The sequence below is a fragment of the Lygodium microphyllum genome, chromosome 24 (genome assembly GCF_053477565.2).
Source record: "Lygodium microphyllum isolate KBCC chromosome 24, Lygodium_microphyllum_v1.1.10, whole genome shotgun sequence".
NCBI lineage: Eukaryota > Viridiplantae > Streptophyta > Polypodiopsida > Schizaeales > Lygodiaceae > Lygodium > Lygodium microphyllum.
The window spans coordinates 109,305,178-109,331,934 of record NC_141158.1 but is presented as its reverse complement, the minus strand read 5'-3'; the positions used below and the strand labels follow the sequence as shown (position 1 = coordinate 109,331,934).

The 26,757-nt window shown below is 40.8% G+C and overlaps 1 protein-coding gene and 1 long non-coding RNA gene across 6 annotated transcripts in view; one reads left to right on the top strand and one right to left on the bottom strand.

Annotated features, from left to right (window-relative positions):
- Positions 1-2,082, top strand: part of LOC148015512 (uncharacterized) — a 42,025-nt gene extending 39,943 nt beyond the window's left edge. The window contains exon 2 of one of the 2 annotated variants that reach the window (XR_015688376.1): positions 1,964-2,082. Coding sequence is in view for 1 of the 2 variants with exons in the window: in XM_087665556.1 (XP_087521682.1) it covers positions 1,964-1,998 (35 nt within the window). In the remaining variant the exon portion in view is untranslated. The remainder of the gene's footprint in view (positions 1-1,963) is intronic. The other variant, XM_087665556.1, reaches the window with a different exon arrangement.
- Positions 1-26,757, bottom strand: part of LOC148015510 (uncharacterized) — a 170,023-nt gene that overhangs the window by 115,346 nt on the left and 27,920 nt on the right. The window lies entirely within an intron of this gene.

The following is a 26,757-nucleotide window of genomic DNA, read 5'->3' as shown; positions in this document are numbered from 1 at the left end:
GCGGAGAAACATTAGAAAACTTGGAGATTCTCTCCTAGGGGGCCATTTATTCATGATTGTCTTTCATTAAACAAGATTCAAGCGTTTGGAGGGTGTACTGGACCAAATCAATCTAACCCACCCCTCCAGGTTCTGAAGTGGGTTCTGGGTGATACCTCTTCCAGTATTCCTGCACCTTCATAATCGATCTAACATTATGAATATTGAAATCCTCTTTTTTACAGCACTCTCAGAGCATTTTCCCCTTCTCGGTTCTAAAGCACCTCATTGGACTGAGTGGAAACATCCTAAAGGAATTTGGCCAGTCCTCCTTTAGCATCACTACCAGTGACAACTAATGCTTCTCTTCATCATTTAGTAGAAACTTCGACTGGCACTCATCAATAGCTAGGAATCACAATTGAGTGGGCTCCCGAATGCCCTTCCATCTTCTCAAACCTTCATCATGCATGCTTTTAGATAGTTTTATCTTGATAGGCACTGTCAACTAGCCATATGGATTGCAACACAGACTTGGGTCACCTTTGCCCTCTTGATGGCCACACCACTCAAGCTCCTTAATGGACTTCCAGCTGTGAACTATTGCTTGTAATGCTTCCGAGCCTTGAAATCTAATCATCGGTCCTTTGGAGATAAGTATGTCCTCCTAGCAAGCTCAGTCCACTTGCCTGCTGGTAGCTTAGAGCTGACGATAAACTATCAAGCTATACTTGCTCACGGCTGGGAACTGGACAGCCTGCTCATCATCCTACGAAGAAGGCGTGATGCTTTTTCTTTCAAGGAATCAATGCCCAAGCCCCCTTCCTTTTTGGTTGAGGTGATTATATCCTAAAAAATAGAGTGCCATCGTTGCCTCTTCTAATTGTGCCACATAAAAAACCTGAACATCTTTTCTAAGCTCACCCAGCATGTCGCTGAGAAGGCCAGGAATGAGGCAATGAAAACAATGCTAGAAACAAGCATTGAGCCTAGTAGCACCACCTTCCCTCCAAAGGAGTAAGTGCCATTTGCCGAGTTGCTTACCTTAGCCTTCATCCTCTGAAAGAACCATTGGAATTTTTGCAGTTGTGTAAGGCCTAATCCAAGATGACATCCCAAGTACGTGAAAGTCTCCCCTTTCTTAATAAGCCTAAAACTATATCCCTCCAGCACAACATACAGCAACTAAGTCTTGTGCCTGCTAATCAGTGAACCCAAGAGAGTGGAGAATTCCTCAAAAGTTTCCAGTAAGGCATCCACTTGTTGCTTTTTCGTTATGTTGTTAGCCATGTCTAGGGCTCCCTTTAGTTTCAATGGTTCTGAAAGAATTAATTGAAGTATATTTGTTGGTAGTACTTTCATAACTTAGGTTCTGTAATGTAGACTTGTTTGATTGGAATGTTTTGGTGGATAGGTTTGTATGTATTGCACTTATTACTTTCATAACTTTCTATGGTGTAGAAATGTTTGATTGGGATGTTTATGTTTGGGTGGGATGTTTTCTGTGCATATGTTTGCTGGTATGTACAAGTGAATGTAAACAAACTATCTAAGATTGATGTGTATGTCTATATCTAAAATTGTATTCATCTGTAAATGCGTGCATGTGTGTAATAATATATGTGTATTTGTTTATGCATGTACTTGTTATGAAGAGCTACACGCATATAATCTGAGTGGAGTTGTTATTGTATTTTAATAGCTTGAGCATAATGTTGTACTGATCCATAAAATTGTGGGAAGGGTAGTAAAGTTTTTTATTAGACAAGTGGATATAACATGTTTATGAAAAGATGTGCATTTTGTATAAGAATAAAATAAATGTTTTTTGTTTGATAGAGTTCAAACTTTTTGTTTGGTGGTCCTTTAATCTTTTACATTGTTTGGTGCTGGTCATCTAATCTTTTACATTGGTTTTAAAGGGGAACCCTGCAATTGTATTCCAAAAGAGCAATAATGTAATGCCTCTTTGTTATGTCAGCAGGAAAACCCGATCCTCTAATTTTACAATGTAGATAAATGTGCATTTACACATGTACTAATTTGTGTGCACGTTTAGCTGGAGGAAAAGCAAAAACTTGACAATGAAAGCTTGCTTAATGTTCTTGTTGTTACAATATAATTTTTTTTGGCTATTTTGGTTGGTTGATTTTACATATATAAGATAAATACATGGAGTATTTTATGTATAGATATGTAACCATATATAATGAGTATAGCATAACCTATCCATGCATACATGCATTGGTATATTTATGCACCCATCCCATATATGAATACTTCATCCACCACATATACGACTCGGTATTCTTTACATTGTAGCAAAGCATAGATCACACAATAAAGGTATTTCCAATGATGCAACAAAAGATAGATAAGCTTACACTCACTCCATCTATGTTTAACAACTTTGCATCTATTGTTCTACAAAAATTTGATTAAGTATATCTATACTTAATCCACCACATATTGCCCTACAAAAATTGGAACATGTGGATTTACTTAATCCACATATATGATTTGATATTCTTTACATTGTAGCAAAGCATAGATCGCACAATAAAGGTATTTCCAATGATGCAACAAAAGATAGGTAAGCTTATGCTCAACTCCATCTATGTTTAACAACTTTGCAATTATTGTCTTATAAAAATTTGCATCACTTTCCATCCACAATTTTGTGTGTCACTATGTAGTAGGATCTCTTGGTTTAGACACTTGAAGGGCTTATTACAATCATCGATGCACTCATACACCTCTATGTAGGTTGTAAAAAGTCTTTGCAAGTTAAGATCTATTAGCAAAATCAATAAATGAGAATCAATTTATAAGATAAAAGAACAAGAAATGGATGTATATAATAGTTTAGCGCCTAGTCACATACTCTAGATAGAGAATTCGTTAAAATATGACCTCTCTCCAAAAAACATCAATGTAAATTGGGCTCCAAGGTTCTCTCTCTCCAAAGCAAGACAATAGCCAACACATAGTAAGAAAATAAAGTATTTAAAAAAGTTTACTACTAAGTAATATGCACCAACATCATAAGACAATTATGATAGCTTGTTACGTTACTATATATATTGAAAAAATTTGCAACATATGATCTTGTTTTTGAAAATGGATCCACTAAGAGAAGTAGATCAATGACAAATATAATCCTCAAGATATCATTGCTAAAAGGAGCAATGTATGCCCTACACACAAGTTGATATTGGAAAAACAATCTGTAAGTAGGTCATCAAAGCGCTAGAGATAGGTAAGAGTATTTACCTAATGCAACAATATACTGTTAAATTAGATAATTGAATCTCTCTTTTCTCAAACATGCTCTTGTCCTTGGGAGATATACTTAGATAACCCTTTCTTTGGAATAAGACATATCTTCACTAGCATCTAACTATACATATTGTCCATCCTCCAATAGTTCATTGGAGAAACTGCCTCAATTTTCTTCTTGTGAATATTTTTCATTGTTTTAAGGACGTATTTGACCTTCTCATCATAAATACTCTTCTTTTCAATTATAGACCTTCTGTACTCATGGATCACATCCTCAACCTTGACATCCTTTTCTTTCTTTGTCAAATATTGAGGAATGTTAAGGATTTGAAAGGCATTGGCATTAGTAGTGGGAAAGGCTTCAAAAATTTGTTGCGCATGTATCTAGTCCTACTCATGAACTAAAGTCCCTATTTACTAAAGTGATCATGTGTGTATGGGTAGTAGTAATATATGCATCATTCATGAATAAAATCTTAGAGTTCAATACAATGCAATCCAAGCTCTTTAAGAGTTGCTTTAACCCTTGCCATCACAGCATATTGATCGATTTCTATACTCTCTTGCTTTTTTATCATCCCATATTAGAGATCGATATGATGTGATCAATATAGTGCAATAAGGCAACTCAAAGGTGAGTCGAATCCCCCTTACACATATCATACCTAATTGATATCTCTCTCACCAATGAGGTTAAACTCTTGTAAAACCAATGGTGCTGAGATAATGGGATTACCGAAGCTTCCCATACATTGGATAAAATTAAAGAAGCTATCAAAGGATGTTACTTGTCCCCACCATTTGAACCCATCAAGATGGATCAATTTTACAGCCTTTGTCAAAACTTGATCTTGAAAGGTTACTACTTGGAGTTTGTAAGCCTCTGCAAGTACAAATAGCCGATGATGACAACTCAATAGATTGTGAGGTTTTGCCAAGTTCTAAATCCTTCTCTCGATACTTGTCTCAAGTCGAAAGGGCCCACAACCCTTCGAGATTCCCTCATACAAGCCAAACCCAAAGCCAAAGAGATTGCTCAAAATGGTCAAAGAAATTCCATAATGAACAATAACTATATGAGAGAAGTTGTCCAAATTATGGTGCCCATATAAACAATGCTAAAACTAACAAGTGGCTAATACTACTTAGGACCTAAGAGGGCTAAGCAAAGTAGTTCTGCTAATTTAGAGAGATTAGACACTTGAGAGCTAACTACACAAATTTTTCTCAGAACCTTAATCCAAATCAAACATCTGGAAGAGGCAATGGAAATAGAAAGAACACTAGAGGTTGGGTGAACTCTATGATAGGCTAATTAGAAGAAGAGTATTTACCCAAGGGAAGAAATCAAGGGAGAAACCATTCATGCAGCCATGGAGAACAAGGGATCCAACCGTCCATGTTGTTTCATCCAAATACTAGGAAGAGACAGTGGAAATAGAAATAATAGTAGAGGTCACGTTGTGAAATAGCAACTAGAGCTTGGGTGAACTCTACAATAGGCCAAGAAGAAGAAGAAAAGAAGAAGAATTTCCTAGGGAAAGAAATCAAGTGAGAAACCATTCATGTAGGCATGAGGAACAAGGGAGCCAACCGTCCATGTTTCATCCAGATATTAGCAAGTTATATGGGTAAATCCTTCAAAATCTTGGTTGATTGTGGAAGCACTCAAATTTTTTGGGGTCCAAATATAATTAAAAGGTTGCATCTAGGTTTTTGGACTTGTCTATTTTAAACCATCGAGATTCAACCATGAATCAATGTTTCTTGTCATGCAAACTGATGACCAAACTGAGAGGGTGAATTAAATCATTGCAAGCATCTTAAGATCCTATTGTGGTAGAAAACCAAGGAGGTGGAACATCTACCACTTATAGGATTTGCCTATAATGCTACCTATTAGTGAAATGATTAAGATGTCCCTATTCCAAGCTCTATATGGATAAGAATGACATACTCCATTGAATGTTTTGGACTCCACTCTCAAGTTGGCAATTTCTAAAGCTATATTCAAAGAAATGCAACATGTTCGAGCCATTCGTTAAGCCAAGATCGACAGAAGTTCTATTTGGATTCCTAGACAACTATCATCACCTTCAAGGGATGGAGACGTAGTTTCTATAAGGGTGAAAAGATGAGGCTACCCTTCAAAAAGAATACCCCTAATTTCTCTCAAGATGAGGATATATTGATTTCGCTAAGGGAGTGAGGATGTAATGTCTCCACTATATGAGTGTTATTAATAAAACGATGTAGGATTTTGAAATAATGAAATTAATGTGAAACATGTGTTAACTAAGTTTTTCATTGATTAAATGTGAATTATTAACATATTTTCATATTATCAAATGCATATGTATAAATATATGAATGAATCCACCTGCACAAAAGGCCCTATTACTTGTTGAAACTCAACATAATTCTCTTTGCAAAAAGTCCCATTCAAGATTCAACATGTCTCTAGCATTTGGTAAATGATAAGTTAATATTGTTGTGAATAAGAAGTTAAAGAAGCCTCTCTGAGGGAGTGATTTTTGTAACCTAAGAGAAGCCAAAGGTCTTTAGAGAAGGGGGTTCTCTTTGATTTTTTTGCACATGTTGGAGAGCTTAGAGAAGTGGTTGAAGAATCATCTATGAAGCCTCTTTTAAAGCCTCATGTTGCTAGAGGGTCTTTTTCTTTCTCTAAATTCTTCGTGACAAGATTCCAACATAGAACTTGTGCCTTCTTGCATGATTAAGGCTACAAAGACCCGTACAAAAGAGGCAAACAACAAAGGTGGATATGATGCGGTTAAGGGGGCTCACAAACAGCCTCACTCCTATTGCATCAACTCTAAGATGACATGACAAAAGAGAGAGCACAAAAAGTGGTTAATACAATGTGATTGGGGGGAGGGGGGGAGGGGAGGGGGAAGCAACTCTTGAAAGCCTAGATTGCATTGTATCAAACTCTAAGATCCTAAGAGAGAAGAGCAAGAGAGTACAAAAATCGATAGATAAAGTGCAATGGTATGGTTTGGAGCAGATCACAAAGGGCCTAGACTACATTGTATTTAGCTTTGAGATGGTAGGATAGGATCATTTGAATAATGCATAATATTGAGCAATGTATGTTATCTCCTATAGACACATAATAGTTGAAATTTTCCCCTTTTTTCAATCCCTTCCATTTTGGACATCCTAGACAACCTACCAACAATTTCCTTCATAACCTTGATAAATGCTATCCTAGAAATGAGAAGATGATTAGTTGATCTTTGAGATCTCCTTATTTCTTTGAAATGCCTTTGCATATAAAACCATATGGACCTCCTTTTCCTTTTAGTAATAGGAAGCTTTGAAGCTACATCAATTGAGAGAGTTGAATGTTCACCACAATTTGAAAGAGGTGAAGCTTCATCCACATTTAAAGGAGATTTAGAGTCACCAACATCTAAAGGAGCCTCAACATCTAGCTTGAAATCTCTTTAATATAAAATTTATGCGTTGTTGTTTCGTCCTAGACATGGAAGTCTAGGAAAAAAATAACAAAGAAAGATATGTGTGCAATCATCATGGATTGATTTGCAGCAATGGCTTTGGTAGTCCCAAAGTAATCATCTATGGCTTCAATTCAAGTTTCCATATCTTGTTCAACCTTGATCCCTTCTCCATTAAATTTCTTAGTGGATTTTTCTTCAGAAGGAATTTCTTATAGTTATTATCCATTCTCAAGCCTTAGGATTCTGGTTAATACTACATAGGTCAATACTCTGGTCTCAAAATACAAGAGAGTTTTAATCATGAACTTCATGTAATGGCAACGGTGCACATGTAGGAGATTTCCATTATTTTCAAGACTTTACATGTTGTTGGTAAAGGGGGGTATTCTATCATGGAGTAATTATTTCAGGAATGTCTCCCATGTAAGAGGATACAATCATGGGCTAAGACTTAGGTGACTTAACCATATACCCCACCTTGAAAGGTCATTCTCTCTATGTTAATGGTCACAATGTCATTGGTTGTTTAATTCTTGAATAAGAAACAATGAAGTAGCTTTAGTTCCTCCATCCACTTTGAGGTTTTCAATGTGGTCTAGATTACTTATGAAGAGGTCACATTACATTCTTTTTGGTCCATGGAGAATATTCTAAAATGCTATTTACCCACTACCCAAATATCATCAACTAATCGTAAGAATAATAAGGGTTCCCATTATTAGTGCAACAATGGTTTACAAAATCGTCTATCAAGCTCTAAGCCATCTAGGGTATCATCTCATAAGTTTTTTTTCAGTAGAAATGTTTGGAATCTATGTCCTTATAAGTTGGCAACTTCTTTAGGTATGGCAAATAACATATTTCTCTTGTACTTTGGAGTACCCCCAACATTGAGTTTTGAACATAGGGTTTGTAGAGCAATGGCCACATACTTCCTTTGTACTTTTTGGATCAACCCATAATGTCACACACCAATTCATTATCATGATCAAGAAATCAATCCTTGTATGAAGCTTACAAGTAGTACATGCTAACAATTTTTAATCTTTCCATCGAGCGGACTCTCCATAACTCATATTAGAGTTGAAGGTTTTGGTGTGTATAGATTCTTATGCATATCCAACTCCACGGTCAAAAGTCAAGCATATACAAATTGCCTAGAGGTGGTAATAAAACATTTGATGGAATAAATCTATTATCCATTAAATGAGTCTTCCTAGTATGAATAATCATCCCAGCCATGGGCCACTTGGCATGTCAAAAGGGAAAGGTCTTTCTCAATCAGGTAGCCTCCTTTTCTCTTATATTCTGTGTATGCACCAAGAAATCAATGGCTATCAATATCAAAAATTCAATTCAAACTTATTTTGTTAACTTCATTGAGTTTCTTTTATTATTTGATTCTCCTATCTTAACCATTACTCCACCACCATGTATGAGGTGCCCCTTCTAAAGCCCAAAGGAGTCCTTTAGCAGTTGACCAAAACTCTTAATCCATATGCAACACCATCTAGTCTCCCTTTGGGACACAAAAAACTTAGTTGGACCTGGGAATTTTGAATTGACTTCACAAGGAAAGTGTGGGAGGGTCATCCCTATCAATAGTCCAACACCCACCTAAGAAGCGTTATTTTCTTAAAAGCTTCTACAATGTCATTGCAATTATGGATTTAACTATCACTTCTAGCATCTTGCATCGTGCCTAGGTTGTTGGTGACATTTTGTATATTATCATATTCCAAGGAGTGAAGATCCACATCCTTAACCTTTGTGCTATAATATACTCGTGTTCTCTATCATTTTCAAACCTTTTCATATTGTACTCAAGCATTTTATTCATTATATAGTCCTTTCCATTGTATATGCCAGTAAAAAATTGATGTGACTTCCAAAGTATAGCATCAAATGGGATATGAAAGGTCTCATCTCAAAGCTCATTTATAAGGTGAAACCCTCATTGTGCATCATTAATGCAATTTTACGACAAATTTTTTTCTTGCAAACCATCCAACTGTAGCCAACTACTCATAAAGGTATTATATTTCCCATAAATACATAGGAGTATGATACCCATTGTGCCTTAACTATAATTTACTAATTATATGTAGAGCCATGCTATAATGAATGTCATCACAATCGTAGCTTTCAAACTTGATAACCAACTCTACCATCATAGACATTACTTTGATCTATTTGTTGCTCATCATGGAAGATGTTTAGACCTTCTATAACTCATTTCCACACTCTATGCCCACAATTTCCTCTTATATGCCTAGGGCAACCAGCTTTAGCCTCCACTTCGTGATCTTTCTCACTCCCCTTCCCCCCATGTGTGTGTGTGTGTGTGTGCATGCGTGCGTGCGTGCGTGTGTGTGTGTGCGCGCGCGCGCCATGATTCTTAACTTGGTTTGACTTTAATGGTATCAACTTTGGCTTCCCTTAATACCCACCCTCTAGAAACACTAAAAACTTCTTAATTTATACAAGCCGTCTTTGGTACTTTTTCTCCATGCCCTCCTTCCCTATCATGACCTCTTTTAGCAAATCCCTTGTGTAAGGAAGGAAGAGTCCTCCCAAATCATTATGTTTTGATCTAGTAGGGTCTCTTATTCTCTTTTTTCTGACCGGTTGAAAAGAGTGCTCAAACAACAAGCTATATAGCATCCAAATATCATCCTCCTCCTAGGTTTATGGATACTTTTGATCAATCCACATCAAAATACTACCCCATTATAAGCCTTGGTATAAAGATCATATGCAAGCAAGACATTGAATCATAACTTGTGATCACAACGATTGTTCATCCCCTCTTGTATAGATAGCCTAGCATTTGATCTTGTGTTGAGATGTCAAGTTCCACATGAGCTGGCATCTACTACATGCCTTGGTGATGTGGGAGGATTTTACTCACTCCCACATTAGGTGATTGACATGGAGGGTATGCTAGTGATTCTACAATTGGACTACACCCACATAGTCCACTCTTAGTTATAGAACATTCATTTTGCCACCTCACCTATCCTTAGCAGATTCACACTTGGTAACTACATGTATATAAATTTCAGTACTTTTATATTAGTATTTTATCATGTTGTGGACTAAATCATTTGTATGAGAGAAGAAGACAAAGATTTCAACCCTCTCTATGTGCTCAAGTGTCCATTGTGTCTGTGTGCTCTTGCTTGCTTCACCTCTCTCTCCTCCTTTGTATTTTCATAGTATTAGAGCTACTCAGATTGCACAAAGCTCAATAAAAGATTGAGATAAAGGCAACAAATGTGAAAGCAAGCAACAAGTACAAGGCTCTTCCATCTTATTCGATTTGCCTTGGAATATAACTACTGTCAAAGGCTCTTGAGGCTGGTGTTGTTGCAGACTTTGATTATAATGAAACTGGGTGAGCACGAAGAGTAGGGCATACACTACAGCAAAGCCCTTCAAGTCTTATCAAATCATATTTTGCTATATTTTAGTCATTTTGGTCTCTATTCTGGCCTTGCAAGTTGGTAAAAAACTATTTCTAGTTATGTTGCTGAAGATTCATTTATGCTTGATAGAAAGGTTATAGATTTTGAAGTTGTAAGGTTTCATGTGTTTACTAGGTTATAGAAATAGAGAGCATGTACATACAAATTGTAGATTACAATTATTATTGTGCAACTAGTAAAAAAGGAAGCATGTCTATTGTTGTAGTGCACCTAGTATTGGCTTGTATGTAGATTACAAGTTGATTGCTAATGCTTTATCTAAGAATGATGTATGTTTTGGGAGAACTTAGGTACCTCCAACCACATGACTGCTCATGGAGAGTGGTTTAGAAAGATATGCAGTCCATAGTCTATTAGAAATCAAGCTCCCTGTATTTCCCCGTCCTTATTTTTGTCATGTGTGACAGACCGCTCCAGCTAGATACAAATGTTCATGTGTGTGTCACTGAATAAGTCAATGTAGGGTTAATCTAACCTTAGTCGAGTATTGGTCAAGTTAGACCTAGAGTAACACTTACTCTTACTTTGTTTTTTTAAAGACAAAGTGTGGAATAATGAAGAAGAATGAACATGAGCCTGAAGGCTCTTGAGTCTGCTCCACTCTTTGTCTGTTGAAGACTCAGTTTTGTCAAAGGTCAAGTAGGCTGCCATTGTTTTCTTGAAGGTATGCATTGTAAGTTTGTGGTCTTCATTGAATGAAATGCTCGCAATTGCTTGTTGGGGAGACTTGTAAGACTTCATTGAGCACAATAGAGTGCCTAGTCATCATCATTACCCTCATCATGTGCTGATGGAAACAAGATTACAGACCTGCGTGACTGCGCCAAAGCTCCATTGCCCACAAATCAACACATTGGTTGCATTCTAAGTGATAGAATGCTTGATTATGCCCTTGGGGAGGTGCTCAAAGGTTGTAAGCAAATGCACTGATGGGAGCTCATGTGTGAGTTGTAACAGTGATATATAGATCTGGAAAACAGTGAAGACCTGCTGTTAACAGTGATAGGGCAGCATATACTTGACCTTGGTTGATGCATTGAAGTCATATGACATGTACTTTGGCCATCACTGAAGCATAGGCATTTTCTTGAAAGACATATGTACTTGCTCCTGTGCATTGGAGCTGCAATTTGTGATCAAAGTACTCTGATATGAGAGCTTGTGATAGGTTGAGAACTGTCGTGAATCTATGAGAAGCAATCACTTAATGGTCTTGGAATGTTAGATGACTTTGATAGTACTATGTACTAGATGACTTTGCATATAGCTTGCAGATGTCTTATGGATCAAGAAGGGAGTTGAATGCAAAATTTTGAAGCTAGAAATTAGTGCAGTCATATTGTATTGGCTGGTTATAAATAGTTCATGTTTCCATGCCATTGGTCGTTGAAGACAGGATGACTATAACTACCCAAATGCTCATGTATTGAACATAATACTTCTAGGTGAATGTATGACATGATTTGGGGCTGTTTTGGAGCTGAAAAGACTTGGTTTCACCGAGTATTTGTTGATTGCAATCTATGAACAAGATATTTGACACTTGTACTTGTTGGTTATGCACTGATTTGTGCATGTGTGCTTATATCTGGACTGCTACATGTATTAGCAGATGTTTATGAAGGTTTGGGACATGTATGACATGTATACGACTCGGTTTTGGTACTAAATAAGTTGCTGGTCACTAACAGTCTACAGTTTACAAACTGTATGCATACATGTGGGAGCTTTCGCTCAACCGCCCAAGACCCACGGACCGCTTATTGTTCAAACGTTCCAAGCCGAGCACTAATGGCTACCTCTCACATAGCCGACACGCCATCCATATCTACGGGCGTAGTGAGCTTACCTCCATGCCGATCGAGTTACCTCCTCTCCCGCGCACTGCAGTAGCTCCATGATCCAAGTGCAAGCTTCAAGCAAGCTCCATCCTCAAGCTCCATGCTTCAAGCTCCATAGCCGCGAGCAAGACAAGAGAAGAGAAGAGAACAGAAGAAGAGAGGGGAAGATGGAGAGCTTCTCCTCCCCGGTCCCTCACCCTCACACACTCACTCCCTCACACTCACACTCTCTCTCTCAAGCACAAGCTCAAGCAAGCAATAAGAAGAAGAAGAAGAAGAAGAGGAGACCCACTTTTGGCCATACACAAGAATGAGCTTCTCATTCACTTTTCAACTTTATATACAAAACCCTAAATCCCTTTTAGGCGGTCATCCCCTTATCCCCTTTTTTACATGGCCGACCATGGCCTAGGCCATTTTTCCCATTGTCCTTCTATCTTCCTAGCTTCCTTCCTACCGCCCATCTACCTTTACAAATTGCACGGGTGAGAACACGGTGCTCCTTAAATTAAATCATGATGCGCTTGCGCTCTTTTACAAAAGTATTGACTTGCGCTTTTTCTTGTGCGCCTTTGTCTTTCATTTCACATTGCCTTGGTCTTTGTCTTCTGCTTTAGCTTTTCCACATTTTCCACCTTATTAAGTCTACCGGTTAACATTACCCCCCTCCTAGACGAGTGTCAATCCCATAGCACTCACCGTCGTAGGTAGCAGGCTTTGGCATGCACTGAAGACGTGGGTGGAAGGGACATCTCCGGTTGCCGTGGAGGAGTGTTGGTGGTGGTATGAAGGAAGGTCGTTGGGGGCATGTTGGTGGCCTAGGTGGCTGGTGGTAGGGTTGTTGGAGTTGGTGGTAGGGGTATTCTTTGTTGGGGATGGCACTGATGGCCAGCACAAGTGTTGGTTTGTTGGGGATTCTGCACATGACAATTCTTGGCGGGCTTGCAGGATGATAAAGGATAAGAATTCAAAGGTTGGTGTCGATAAAGAGCTAACGACACTTTCGTTGGAGTCATCAATACCTGCAATTAAAAACCTCTCATAGGTAGTCTCTTCCTAGGGGTAGTGCTAGTCTTCTCTATTGTACACAAGACATAGTTCAATTAGTTTGGGAGACAGGTCGAACTCTAAGCAAGCTGAGAGTATTGTCCTACACTTGAGGACCCAAACTGTGTATATATTTTGGTGCAGATATTATGTGAGTGCTCGTGCATACTTAGATATTACGTAGTTAGAAGACCGCGTGCCGGTTTTTCGTAACAATTTGTGGATGAAGCAAAGCTGTCCATGTTGAGAAGAAGTACACGTGAAGGTGTATGAGACATCCTTTGCGTTGTGACTGCACGACGTAACATAATTAAACACAGGTATACTGCACTTTCAATAGCTGGGAGCTATTGGACTTGCTTGATGAGAAAAGTGTATTTTTCATGGCCATTCGTGCGGTGCTTACCACAATTGATTGCAATGGTATTAAGACAGAGTGCAAGAGGGAATCGTGCGAATGGGTCAAGGTGACAGGTTTAACCATAGGCGAGACAAGTCCCTAGGTATGTCTTGCCCTTGATGTGCCCTGAACAATTGTGGGTGATGCTAAAGGGCTAGGGGACTAGGGACAGAGCCAGTCGACCAAGGTCATTGAACGTACCTAATTTGAGGACCCCTAGGTGCTATGTTGTGATCATGGGTGCTTTGTATCTTTTCGTTCTTTTCTTTTCTTTTTTTTTCTTTTTTCCTTTTCCGTTTTCTTTTTCGTTTCCTTTTCTTGTTCTTTTTTCTTTCTTTCTTTCGTTCTTTTTTTTTTTTTACTTGCCTGAGTACAACCATTGCAATATGTTGAGGCTATCAGTCTTTCAATGGGTTGGAAAATGTCAAGCTTCTCAAGAAATGGATATTATAGTGATGATTGTGCCCTAGCCTCGTTGTTAGAGAAGCAGTCGTTTAGATGGGAAGATACACTTGAGATATTGCAAACCTCTCTGGAATGTGCGATGTTGGTACAATTGGGGTAACAGTTTTCGTGAGTGCCCGGTGTAGTGTAACCCAGAAAGAGGAAGTGGTTAAGATCATGCTTTGGGCCATGCGACGTGGACACTCACAAGGGTGATTTTTGCTTTCAGCAACGTGGCTTTGTCGTGGCTCTTTGTGAGGTTGGTGGTCTTGCGGTGACTTAAGCATTGAACACATTCACATAAAGACCTGCTATGCATCCACTTGTCACTTCATGAGAGTATATGCTAGTCGCATACATCAAGTACAACGAACAGATGTAATCATGTCAAGATATTACTTTATCAAAATCCTATGATGCTGATTGCGATGCATATTCCGGTGCTTGTTAAAGACGTAACATATATTAGCAATAAGTAAGGAAAGTGCATACAAATGGGGAGCCTGCCTCTTTAACCATTTTACGACAAAAAGTTATGGCAGGATAGCCTTTGTTAAACTAATTATATATCATAGGGGCTACTCTATTTGCACGAGGCGAGGTGAGTCCGAGTGGTCGGGCGACTGAGGCTCTGCTGGTGAGGGGCTCCTGTGAGGTTGGGCAGGGAAGATATCGGCTCGGACCCAAATGGTGTAGTCCCTGGCCGCAACTGTTTCCAAAATGCTTTTAAACAATGCGTCAAATTCTTGCTTGTCTCGAGCTGCCCTCTCCTCTTTCAAGCAGCTAGTGCCCGAGCGTCTGGTAGGAGCCTGCACGGCTGGTGTTGCCACGCCTTGTGTGCTCCCTTGAGCTTCTATTCCCCTGGCTTGGGGATTTTTTGGCCTACGTCCAAGGCGGTGTCTCTTGGGACCACGTTTCTTTGCATGCCTTTTAAGGCTAAGTACGTAGCGTTCCGACGGAGGAGCTTGTGATGCATGCTCCCTTCAACGGCGGATAGCGTCCTTGCAAGCCAATTGCACTGGATGCTCCATGTTGGCTACCATAGGGGGACCTGCAAAATGAGAACCAAGGATTAGGCCTTAAGGCATGATAAAACTATTTGCATGGAAGGGATTATACAGTGGATTATCAAGCACATATGATGAGGAGAGGAGAGGTGAGGCATGCAGTGTTTGTTGTAGAGAGATGTGTGAGAGCAGAGGATCGAGATACAGCCAGATTCAGTAGACAGTGTGAGAGTGAGAGAGACAAAGTTGAAGCACGACACCCAAGAGAAATAGACTGAATGAGTGTAATCTGAAAGTACAAAGTACAACCCTTAAATCTTAGGGTTGTAGGGGGGTGTTCACACCCGACACACACTAAGTGCCTAAATGTGTGTAACATAAGCACATAAGTACATACGATAATAAGACCATAAGTCTGGGGGAAAAAACCTCTCCTACCGAGAGTAAAAAGTGCCCCAGTGTCCTACTGATCACCGACACTCCCATATGAGCGTAGGTGTAAGTAAGGCGTGAGTAAAATACCCAACAAACCCCCCTGGAGTGAAGAGTGATCAAGAGTACAAGGATCATCCGCCACCAAAGGATATCAAATTTAAAGCATCGCGAAATGCTTCAAATTTGTCACGAGGAAGAGCTTTGGTGAAGATGTCTGCCACATTACTGGTGGTAGGACAATAGACAAGGCTGATATCACCTGCATGTAGCCTCTCTCTGACAAAGTGATAGTGAATCTCAATGTGTTTCGTGCGAGCATGAAACACTGGGTTCCGTGCCACTGCAATGGCACTCTGACTGTCAGTGAACAAAGGAATAGGCTCAGTAACAGATACATCCAAATCAGCTAGCAAGCGTCTAAGCCATACGCATTCAACTGTGGTGGTGAAAGCTGCCTTGTATTCAGCTTCACATGACGATGTGGCAACAGTGGATTGTTTCTTGCTAAGCCAAGAAATGCAAGAAGTGCCAAGAAAGAAACAATTACCACTAGTAGAGTGACGTGTATCATAATCACCAGCCCAATCAGAATCACTGTAAGCATGTAAATGCAGTGGTCCCCCCTTGGCATAAAGTAACCCAAGAGAACGAGTACCCTACAAGTAGCGGAAAACACGCTTAACAGCTTGCCAATGTGACATACGTGGCTGATGCATATACCTGCTCAAGGCTAAAACTGCAAACTGTATGTCCGGCCTAGTATTGCATAGATAGATAAGGCATCCAACTGCAGGAGCATATGTATGTATATCAAACAAATCACTGTCATCATGTAATGACAGTTTCAGTCCAGGTTCCATGGGAGTACAAACTGGCTTGCAATCCTGTAAGCCAAACTTCTCAAGAAGCTGCCCAATATACCCTGACTGTGATAACCCAATACCTCGAGCAGTATGTATGAACTGGATGCCCAAGTAGTAATGCAAAACTCCCAAGTCAGACATGTCAAAAGTTTGCTGCAAATTTTGTTTGAATGCTGAAATCTGATCAGCATGTGTTCCAGTGAGCAAAAGGTCATCAACATAAAGACATAAAATCAGCATAGATCCCCCTTCTTTACATACGTAAAGGGTAGACTCAGATGAACTGTTTAGAAACCCCTGACCAAGCAAGAAAGCATCTATCTTTTCATACCAAGCTCTAGGAGCTTGTTTTAAACCATATAGTGCCTTTTTGAGCTTGCATACCAAATGTTCTGAGCCTTCAACTGCAAAATCAATGGGCTGCTGTACATAAACTTCCTCCTGAAGTTCCCCATGCAAAAATGCAGTCTTGATATCTAGCTGATGAACTGTCCAACCATAATGTGCAGCCAAAGCAATCATAGACCTAATGGTCGTCATACGGGAAGTAGGAGCAAATGTCTCCTCATAATCAATGCCCTTTTTCTGTGCATAGCCTTTAGCTACCAGCCGTGCCTTGTATTTATCAATGGATCCATCTGCTTTTCTTTTCAATTTGTAGACCCATTTTGTTCCAATGGCTTTCTTCCCAAATGGCAAGGACACCAAATCCCAAGTGTGATTTTTAGTAATAGAATCTAATTCAGCTTGCATGGCTGCCTTCCAATGCACACTGTGTTGTGCATCCTCATAACATTCAGGCTCTTCATTATCAAAAGTACTTGCTGCCATAATAAACTCCATAGTATGTGCTGAATCATGCAAACGAGTTTGCCTTCTAGTACGACCAGCCGTGGGTGCATCCAAAGGACTATCTTGCATAGTCTGCAAATACCATCTAGGTAGCTGTCTAGCATCCTGGCTGTGTGCAAGCTCTTGCTGAATTTCTGTTTCAGCATTATGCTGAGTATTTCGATCAGCCAATGGCTGAATTACTGCACTTTCCATAGGAGCAGCTGGCTGAACATTAGGTTCATTTTGTGAACCTCCAGCTGAATCACCAAAAGTAATGGGAAGCAGCCCTTCAAAAACATCACGGGCAGCCTGATATGTGTCCAAACCAGCCAAGGATAATTCTGATTTTTCATCAAAAACAACATCCCTGCTGACAAAAACCTTCTTAGTAACGGGATCATAGCCTTTGCTCTCATTGCTATATCCCATAAAAATGCACTTAACAGCCTTGTTGTCCAATTTTCTTCTAAGTACCTGTGGAATATGGGCATAGGCAAGACACCCAAAGGTACGAAAGTGACCAACAGAAGGTTTACGGCTGTTCCAAGCCTCAAATGGTGTGATGGTCTTCAAGGCTTTGGTAGGGCATCTGTTCAAAATGTGGCAAGCACACATGACTGCTTCCATCCAAAAACTATGAGGCAAGCTCTTTGCCTTCAGCATACATCTGGCCATCTCCATGAGTGACCGATTTTTCCTCTCTGCTACCCCATTCTGCTGTGGAGTATAAGCTGTAGTATACTGATGTACTATGCCCTTCTGCTGCAAAAAAGAATTCAGCATAGAGGACATGTATTCCCCCCCTCGGTCCGAACGGTGAGTCTTAATGTGGCATCCAGATTGGTTTTCAACAAGTGCACTGAAAGCCAAAAATGCATCATACACTTCTGACTTCTTTTTCAAACAATAGACCCAGCAAAAACGTGTGAAGTCATCAATGAATGTCACAAAATAATAACAACCACCCAATGACATGGTCTGCATAGGCCCACAAACATCTGAATGCACCAACTCCAATCTGGTTGTTGCCCTGAAAGCAACATCACGAGGAAATGAGAAACGATGCATTTTCCCCAAAATGCATCCCTCGCATAAGTGCTCAGGAGGTCTCTCCAAGAGAGGTAAGCCATCCAGCATCTGAGTACGCTGTAAAAGCATCAAGCTGCCAAAGTTTACATGCCCTAAACGAGCATGCCATAACTCCGCCTGTATCATAGCAGGAGTAAGAGTGGATGTCAAGTATGCTGACTGATCTATTGAAAGAGCATCCAACTCATATAAACCATGACACAAAGATCCTGTCAAGACCAATGTCATGCATTCTTTTTCTCGAACCATGCAACGGTCATCATCAAAAGTGACCTGCATACCACAACGTGCCAAAGAAGAAATAGAAAGCAAATTCTTCTTTATTCCAGGCACAAACAAAGCATCCTGCAGGCGGAGAATAGAGCCATCAATGGCTGTGAGCTGAATCTCCCCAATACCACGAACAGGGTATGATGCATTATTGGCACACTGTACCGATTTCCCAACGGGAGGTGCACTAACTGAAGCAAACAAATCTCTGCGAGATGTGATATGTCTAGAAGCACCACTGTCAAAGAACCAAGTGTCAACATCCTCTGTAGAGCTAAGTGCTCTATCGGCCCAAGAGATATCATAACTGCAAGTGTAAAAACAATAGTCCCGGTCCACAACAAAGGACGCGGACTCACTAGCAGTGGAAGGAGTAGTAGAAACAGACATTCCTGACTCCTTTTTCTTCTCTTTGGCAATGCGCTTTCTGCACTCAGTGATATAGTGGCCGAGCTTCTTACAATAATGACATTTTCCTTTCTTTGCTTGCGTTCCCCCTTGTGACTGATTCTGCGATGTGCCCGAAGTGCCAAAACTCTGTGGAGCATTTTTCACCTTGCTGTTCTTGCCTTTCTATGCCACAAAAGCCTGCTCAGAGACTATAGCATCCACACCACTATTTTTCCGTGTTTGCTCCTCCTCTAGAAGCAAGCTAACCAGCTGAATAAAAGTGAGTGGGTGCTCAGCAATCCTCATTGTGAGGTTCAATGCAGTATGAAAAGACAAGTACGAAGGAGGTAGGGAATTCAAGGTGGTGGATATCAACTGTGCATCCGAAAAATACTCATCTACATTCATGAGCTGCTCCCTCAAGTCCTGAATCTTGTTTAAGTGATCCTGCATAGAATCACCTTCATGCATCTTCAGAGTTTCCAACTCTTTCTTCAAGAAAGAGATCCGTGTCTCATTTTTTCCTGCAAACATATGCTCCAAAGTCAACCATGCATCTCGTGAAGAAGATGCCGAACGGATATGAGGTATGATGGACCGTTGAACTGCCAAAGCAATCAGCGACAAGGCCTGTGCATCACGGGTATCCCAAGCTTTTTGAGCTGCAGTTCTTGGAGGAAGTGGCTGAGGTGGAGCGGGCTGAGGTCCCCATTGTCCACATGCGCCATGGGGAGGAGGAGTAGCGGGAGCTACAACTCCCGGCCGAGTTTCCTCTCCACTGACATAATCCCATAAATTCTTGGCCACTAATACATTTTTCATCATAAATGACCAAACGGAATAGTTGTTTCCGTCCAGTCTGTCCTCTTTGGATACATACGTAAAAACATCACCTCCCTGATTTGCCATGATGACAAATTTCCAAAGACAAAATGAGCAATGTCAAAGCAGTTCGAACTGGAAATCTGCAAATTTCCAGAAATTGCAGCAAATACATTTCTGCAATTGATGTCCAAGGGCGTACTCTGTCAGAAAATTGTCCTTTACTGCACGCTTCCCAAGGTGCAAACAGTGCAATGCAACACTGTTATGAATAAATCCCCAAAATTTTTGCCAAAATCTCTGTCAAAATCAGTCGTTCTGTGACTGTATCAGCAGTTTAAATGCATCTGTCCTCCAAATACACAAAAGCCCCAAAATGTCTGACGATCCTGTCTAAAAATTTGCATGAAATTTTTCCCTGCACTGGTTCTGTGTTGCCGCTTGTGACCCTCCGCTTCCAGAATTGGTCTTGGGCTGAAATTTTTAAAAAAAAAATGTTTAAAATTGCTCCTTACGTGGTCGTCTGGCGGGCTGACCAGTCGCGTTGGGCAGGCGGGCTGCGCGTGGACAGGGCAGGCGGCGTGAAGCACGTCGCGAGCTGCTGACGTGGAAGTAGACAGGCGGGCAGGCGGGTGACGATGGTCAAATGGGCGTTGTCCTGACGAAGATTGCGTGCGGACTGGCGGGCTGGTGGTGCTGCTCGCGAGCAGGCGTTGACTCCGGGGACAGGACGTGGACGTGCTGCTGACGTGAAGATTGCTGACGGGCGACTGCTGACGACGAGCTGTACTGTGCTGAGGCAGCGCTGAGGAACAGCGCCTGACTACTGACTGACGACGAGCTGTACTCTACTGACAGGACTGACGACAGGCTGTACCTGTGCTGACGTGACGTCTAACAAGGTTTGACGTTAGGCAGCGTCAGACCCTGTGCCCTGGAGACACGTTGCGTGGAGCTGTGTGTCAGCGGCCTAGAGCAGGACTGGCGTGTGCTGCAGACTGCAGACTTGCACTCTGCAGGCAGAAGCTAAGTTCAGAGCTGAGCTCTGATACCAAATGTGAGAGCAGAGGATCGAGATACAGCCAGATTCAATAGACAGTGTGAGAGTGAGAGAGACAGAGTTGAAGCACGACACCCAAGAGAAATAGACTGAATGAGTGTAATCTGAAAGTACAAAGTACAACCCTTAAACCTTAGGGTTGTAGGGGGGTGTTCACACCCGACACACACTAAGTGCCTAAATGTGTGTAACATAAGCACATAAGTACATACGATAATAAGACCATAAGTCTGGGGGAAAAAACCTCTCCTACCGAGAGTAAAAAGTGCCCCAGTGTCCTACTGATCACCGACACTCCCATATGAGCGTAGGCGTAAGTAAGGCGTGAGTAAAATACCCAACAAGATGGCCCCCATGATGACGTTCGTTTTGCCTCCATCCATTAGCAGATCTTGGCTTACGCTAAGTTGCACAGAGTGGTTGTCATGGAGTGGAGCAGGACTCATCCCTGGAAGGATAGACCGAAAAAAGGGGAAAGGTGTATAGAAAGGGACGGTGCCCCATCTACACCATCAGAGATGTTGGTCAAGGCTTCCTATGGCAATAATGAGGGTTGCATGCCCTCCAATTGGAGACGGGAATGGTCACACGACTTCTAAATGTGTGGTGAGAGAAGGACCTAAGGATCTTAGTCTGTCAAACCCAACTCTTCTCCCTGTGCTTGACTATCATTGCTTGTGTGTGTTGATATTATCTATACAAGGTCAAAAAAATTCATTGTTTATTTATGTACATGTTTACAAATCCATGTCACTTTACGAGGATAAAAACCAATTGTAAAACTCAGGATTGTATTGGAGTGTGGCACATGCATCCAGTACTCGTGGTAGCCTTCTTAATAACATCAGGTATTTTGCAACGTCAAGTATCATGGTACCTTGTCCGAGTCTACTTACAACATGTAGCTCCTCCTCAGTGAAAACCTTATCAACCAAAGAGTTCTCTTGGCTAGTTCCAACTAAGTCCGTACCCCGAATGGCAGTTAGCACTCGAAAGGAAATTGGGCCCACATAGGTTGGGTCTCTTTGAGACCGCCATTTGGCCAATCGCTCTTCTGAGACTGTCATGATTTGGACTCCTAGTTCGGTCATTGCAACACGATTTTCAAACCAACGTTGTTCAAATTGACTTCGACCCTCTGATTGTCGCTTTAGTTGCTCTATCTCTAAGAGATTTGGTTGGCAGAGCACATCATTGAATGTTATAATTAAGCGTAGTTTGTCAGCTTCCTTGTCAGAGGTGAGTCGCATGCGTTCATGTAGGAGCTTATCCTAGTGCTCATCAAGATGTTCTTGCTCTTCCCAGGATAGGGGAAATGGCAAGTATTTTACAAGCTGCTCCTTAGGGAATGCGCCCATGTCTGCCAGGACATAGACTCGTGCGAACACTTTGAGCTTAGCATTCAACTCAGTTAAGCATTCTGCGACACTTCTATATTCAACGAGGGCTTGCTCGGTTGCTATCTCATATAAGGTTCTAGGAGTTTGCTAGGCTTTAGCATAGCTGGGAGCTCAGGCCTAGATGAGCAAGATTGGTCAACGCTAGGATTGTTTATGCTCTCGGGGATTGTGCGTTTTTCCTGAGGTTTTACTGCTATTTTGTCATGGTTCTCCTCGGGTGTGGCTGGTATAGATTTGTCACCCTATTGTGACAGTGTTGTATCCACTATTGATTGGTCAATGTGAGTTCTGTTGTCGGTGGATCGAGTGTTGCAAGCAACCGTTGATGGTAACGGCTACTTTGATTTTTCAGAGCACACAGATGTGTCTGAGGTTTCACCGCTATTAGGAGAGACATCAATGGGTTCATTGGTGGATGGACTCGATGCGTTATTCCTCAGCTCTTCGGCACTCTTGGTTTCAATCTTCTTGGGGTCTACAGCCACTTGCAACTGCCATTGTTGTTTTCTTTCTTTTCTCTTCTTTTTCTTGATCAGTGAAGGTGCATAACTTAATGACTCAGGACCCTGAACTAGGTCAACCGTTGATGTGCTTGGTTGGGCCTTAGCTTTCCCCTTCTCTGATGTATCCTCATGGGACGTAGCTGCGACCCCTTAGCATATATGTATATGTATATATGCCTGCATGCTGACACATGTGTTAGATTGAAAAGAGTTGCGGTGGTGTGCTCACTTTGTGACTATGCTAAAAGAGGATTTTAATTTTCTTTGTGCTTTATGCTCAAGTTGTATATTATGGCACCAAAAAGAGTGCCTAGCAAGATAAAGGAATATGTCTCACCTCACAGTAATCGTCAAATCAGCATGAAGCTATATTCGGGATGTGTTCCCAGGCGGATCATAGACCAGGAAGCATCATCATGTGTGAGACCTTTGGATAATCCTCCAAAGAAGAAAGGATGTGGTCCAAAAAGAGGTGTGTTCATTGATGACGAAGCACAAGTAGATGGGAACTCCAATACCATTGATGAGATTGTTGCTAAGCAGACAAGTAGTCACTTATATGTTCATTTCATTTATATATCATTATTGCTCATTGTTACTCATTGATCTTTATCGTTATATACATAATTGCATTGCTACTATTGTTTATTAACATCTATGTTTATAGAGACCAATGTGCACCATGAGGGTCTGGATAATAATGAAAAGGTGAGTGGGAATAGTAGTCAAGGGGAGGTCGAGGGGACGGAAAACAAAAAAAACACTCAAGTTACCTGGGTAAGCAAGTCTCTCTAGGCTTAATGAGGGATGTACTGAGCCAATTTTATATCAAGAAGAGGATGTTGCCTCCTACTGTTGCTCTTTCTAGATCGGTGACTCATGAGGTAGTTAGTTTTACCACAGATGATGCTCAGTGGGTTGATTCCTTCCTTTGACTCCATTGGTTATCTTGAGACTATGGGACACTTCCTTGTGTTAGTTGCGGGTCCTAGAGGGGAGACCATGCTTGTAACAGCAAACGATCTAGATGAGTGGGGTCCAATTTTTTGTCAAAGAAATGAGGAGTTTGAGAGGGCTCTTGGGAGAGAATGGCAAGATCTTAGGGACAAGAAGTTCTTGGTTTGGAATGGGAATCATAGGCTAAAAACATGGTGAAGATGCATCAAAGAAAGTAAGTAATCATTTATACTTTGACCATTATACATGTGGGCATTGAATATATGTATCCTATTCTTATGTTATTCGGTTTTCAATTATAGAGTACTCCGACAATGCTCAATTCCATATTTGTGTATGGTGTAAATTCATTCAGATGCCAGGAGAAGGAAGCATAGCTACTACTCGCATTGGGTACCACCAATGTGTAAGTCTTCCTTCTCCAACTATGCCCCTCATTGTCATATTTATGATTGCATTCTAATATTATGATTATGTTTGTTTACAATAGTATTTCTAAAGTGCATGTTGCTCCAAATATTGCTCATGAGGTGCAAAGAAAGAATCCATTCTAAATAGATTGAGTCCAGATATGAGGAAGTGGGCTAAGGTTGAGATGAGTATAGAGGGAAGGTATTATCATGGTGCCACTCCATGGTATAAGTCTCCTTGCAGTTTAATATCTCAGCTTGTTGGAAGGTGCTCTTCTATCTCTAGCTCTCTTATATGGAAGGTTCTTTTCTATCTCTGGATATAATTTAAAAGAGTTAAAGAGGAGCGCCTTAAAGATAGGGGTTACAAGTACTTGTGTATTGCCAATCCCCAAAATGGGGATGATTTCTTTAAGTTGTTATTTAGCCTAAGGTGGGATGATGCGAGCATGCTCAAGATCACAAGAGACAAGTTGTATTGTCTTACAAGCTCAAAAATCTCTTCAGAGAGGTAATTTGTATTTATAAAGCAAGTTGTGTGTGTATTGCCTTTTTTCTTCAATGCATTGCAAGAAAAAAATATGGTTGCATCGTATGAGTTTTACAAAGTCTAAAGATCCCCAATACCTCACTTTGATGATTAAAAGATCTTTCAGGTTTACATGAAGAAAGAGACATACTGGGCTCATTTGCATTCGGAGGCAGTGCTACAAATCCAAGGGATACAAGTAGAAGGTCCACAACTGCCGGACTCATTTGAGTTCTTCAACCTTAACTTGAAAAATCATTCCATGTAGGTTGACACAACGCAATACATTCATATTTCTTTCTTGAGCTTTTTTGTGTACATGTCAATGTTAAGTTTTTGTAAATGTTTGTAGGCTTTTGTACATCTCTTGGAAGGAGTGAAGCCTTTAGACACTGCAGAGAAGATGCTAGATCTTGTACATTCATCCAAACACCTGATTTATAGGTTTATTTTGATGGTTGTGCATGAGGAGTAATCATTTGTTCTCTTATGGTAAGTGCTTTGATATTTATGGGGCCATTTGGATCAAGAATGTTGCGGGTGGATACTATAATGTGTAGAAGAGAAGAGATTGGATGCAACTCCGGAATTCATAAGAGAGTGGATTGATATCCATAATCAGAATACTATGTATTCTCCAACATTATGTGAGAGGAAATTTATTACATGGGAGGCAAATGTTTGTCCTTGGTGGCTCAATTACCCTGTGGGAGTTATCCCCTAGAAAGAGAAAGATTTGCATGAGAGTAAGTACTTTAACCCATGTAAAGCATATTGTCGCTTTTGTAGAATCAATTTTTGTGCTCATGCATGAGGGTTTAAAGGTTGAATCATGCTTGTAGGTTCATGGAGGAGGTTGCCGGTCATGATTCACTTGCCACCCACTACTGCAGACAAGCGAGCAACTAAGGATATAAGGTTGCAGAAGGAAGTACTTAGGCCACTGAAGCTCACAAGGATACTACACAAGTCATCCAAGGTACTCAAGATAATGTGTAGGCTACTCAAAGCTACCATTGGAACCATTACTACACCTCTTACTAGCATCGTTGACAAGAGAGGCAAAGGGCTTATGAAACAACCAAGCACCTCCACAAATCTAGGGAGGAAAAATGTGATGCAATTGTTTATGGCGTCCACCACCTCTCTCTCTCTCTCTCTCTCTCTCTCTCTCTCTCTCTCTCTCTCTCTCTCTATGTTCAGTCTACACCCACACTTCTACATAGCTACACTCTGACAAGTTTCTCCTAGAAGTGATTATAATGAGGTATTTCTTGTATTAATACCATGAGGAAGGAAATGGAAAATGATATACAAGAGCGGGTTCGAGCTGAAATGAGGAAAGAACTAAAAAAGGAGATGCAACAAATATTGGATGCACACATGGCAGAGAAAGACTCAATGATCTCTAATCTACAAGAAGAACTAGAGGAATGCAAAAAGAAACTCGATGCACAAAAGGAACCACAAATCACACCGGAACTACAAAAAGAAATGGATGTTTTAAAAAAGGATATGCACACCTATGCAAGTGTGGTGGAAGGCACCCAAAAGAAAGTGGAGAATGTTGAGAATATTGTCAAAGAAAATGTAGAATGGATAGATGTGGCAAAAAAGAACAAAGGAATGCATGGCAACAAAGTTGAAGTTATGAATGCCACCTTGGAAGAAGAGGCAAAAAGATGGGCACACGCACTCCACGTAAGAGTGGTTGGACTAGATGAGAAAAGCTCCCCAATTGAAGATGCTACAGCTCTTGCCACCAAAATTGGGGCTACAGATGTACCCATCATTGGGGCTTGGTGAGTCGGGAAAGCTGACACAAAAACAAAAGTCCTCATCTTGAAGTTTGGAGACTTGGAAAAGAAGAGAACCTTCCTCTCCAAGAGGATTGCTCTAAAAGGAGAAAAGATCTACCTAGATGAAGACCTCACCCCAGCCCAAATAGCCCACAGGAGAGAAAATATGCCACATGTTCTAGAGGCATGGAAAGCAGGTAAATAGGCTGTCTACAGAGATGAAAGAGTCATCATCACAGAGAAAAGGACAGCATGACGGTGTGCGGCCTATGAGACCCTAAAGTTCACACTGTGGAATTGCAATGACTCCCTTAAGACAGACGCAGGTTATTTTGAGGATACTTTCAAAGGGATAGACATTGCTATGTATACTGAGACACATCAATGTAAAGACAGCCGTCTACCTGATGTATATGGATATAGATG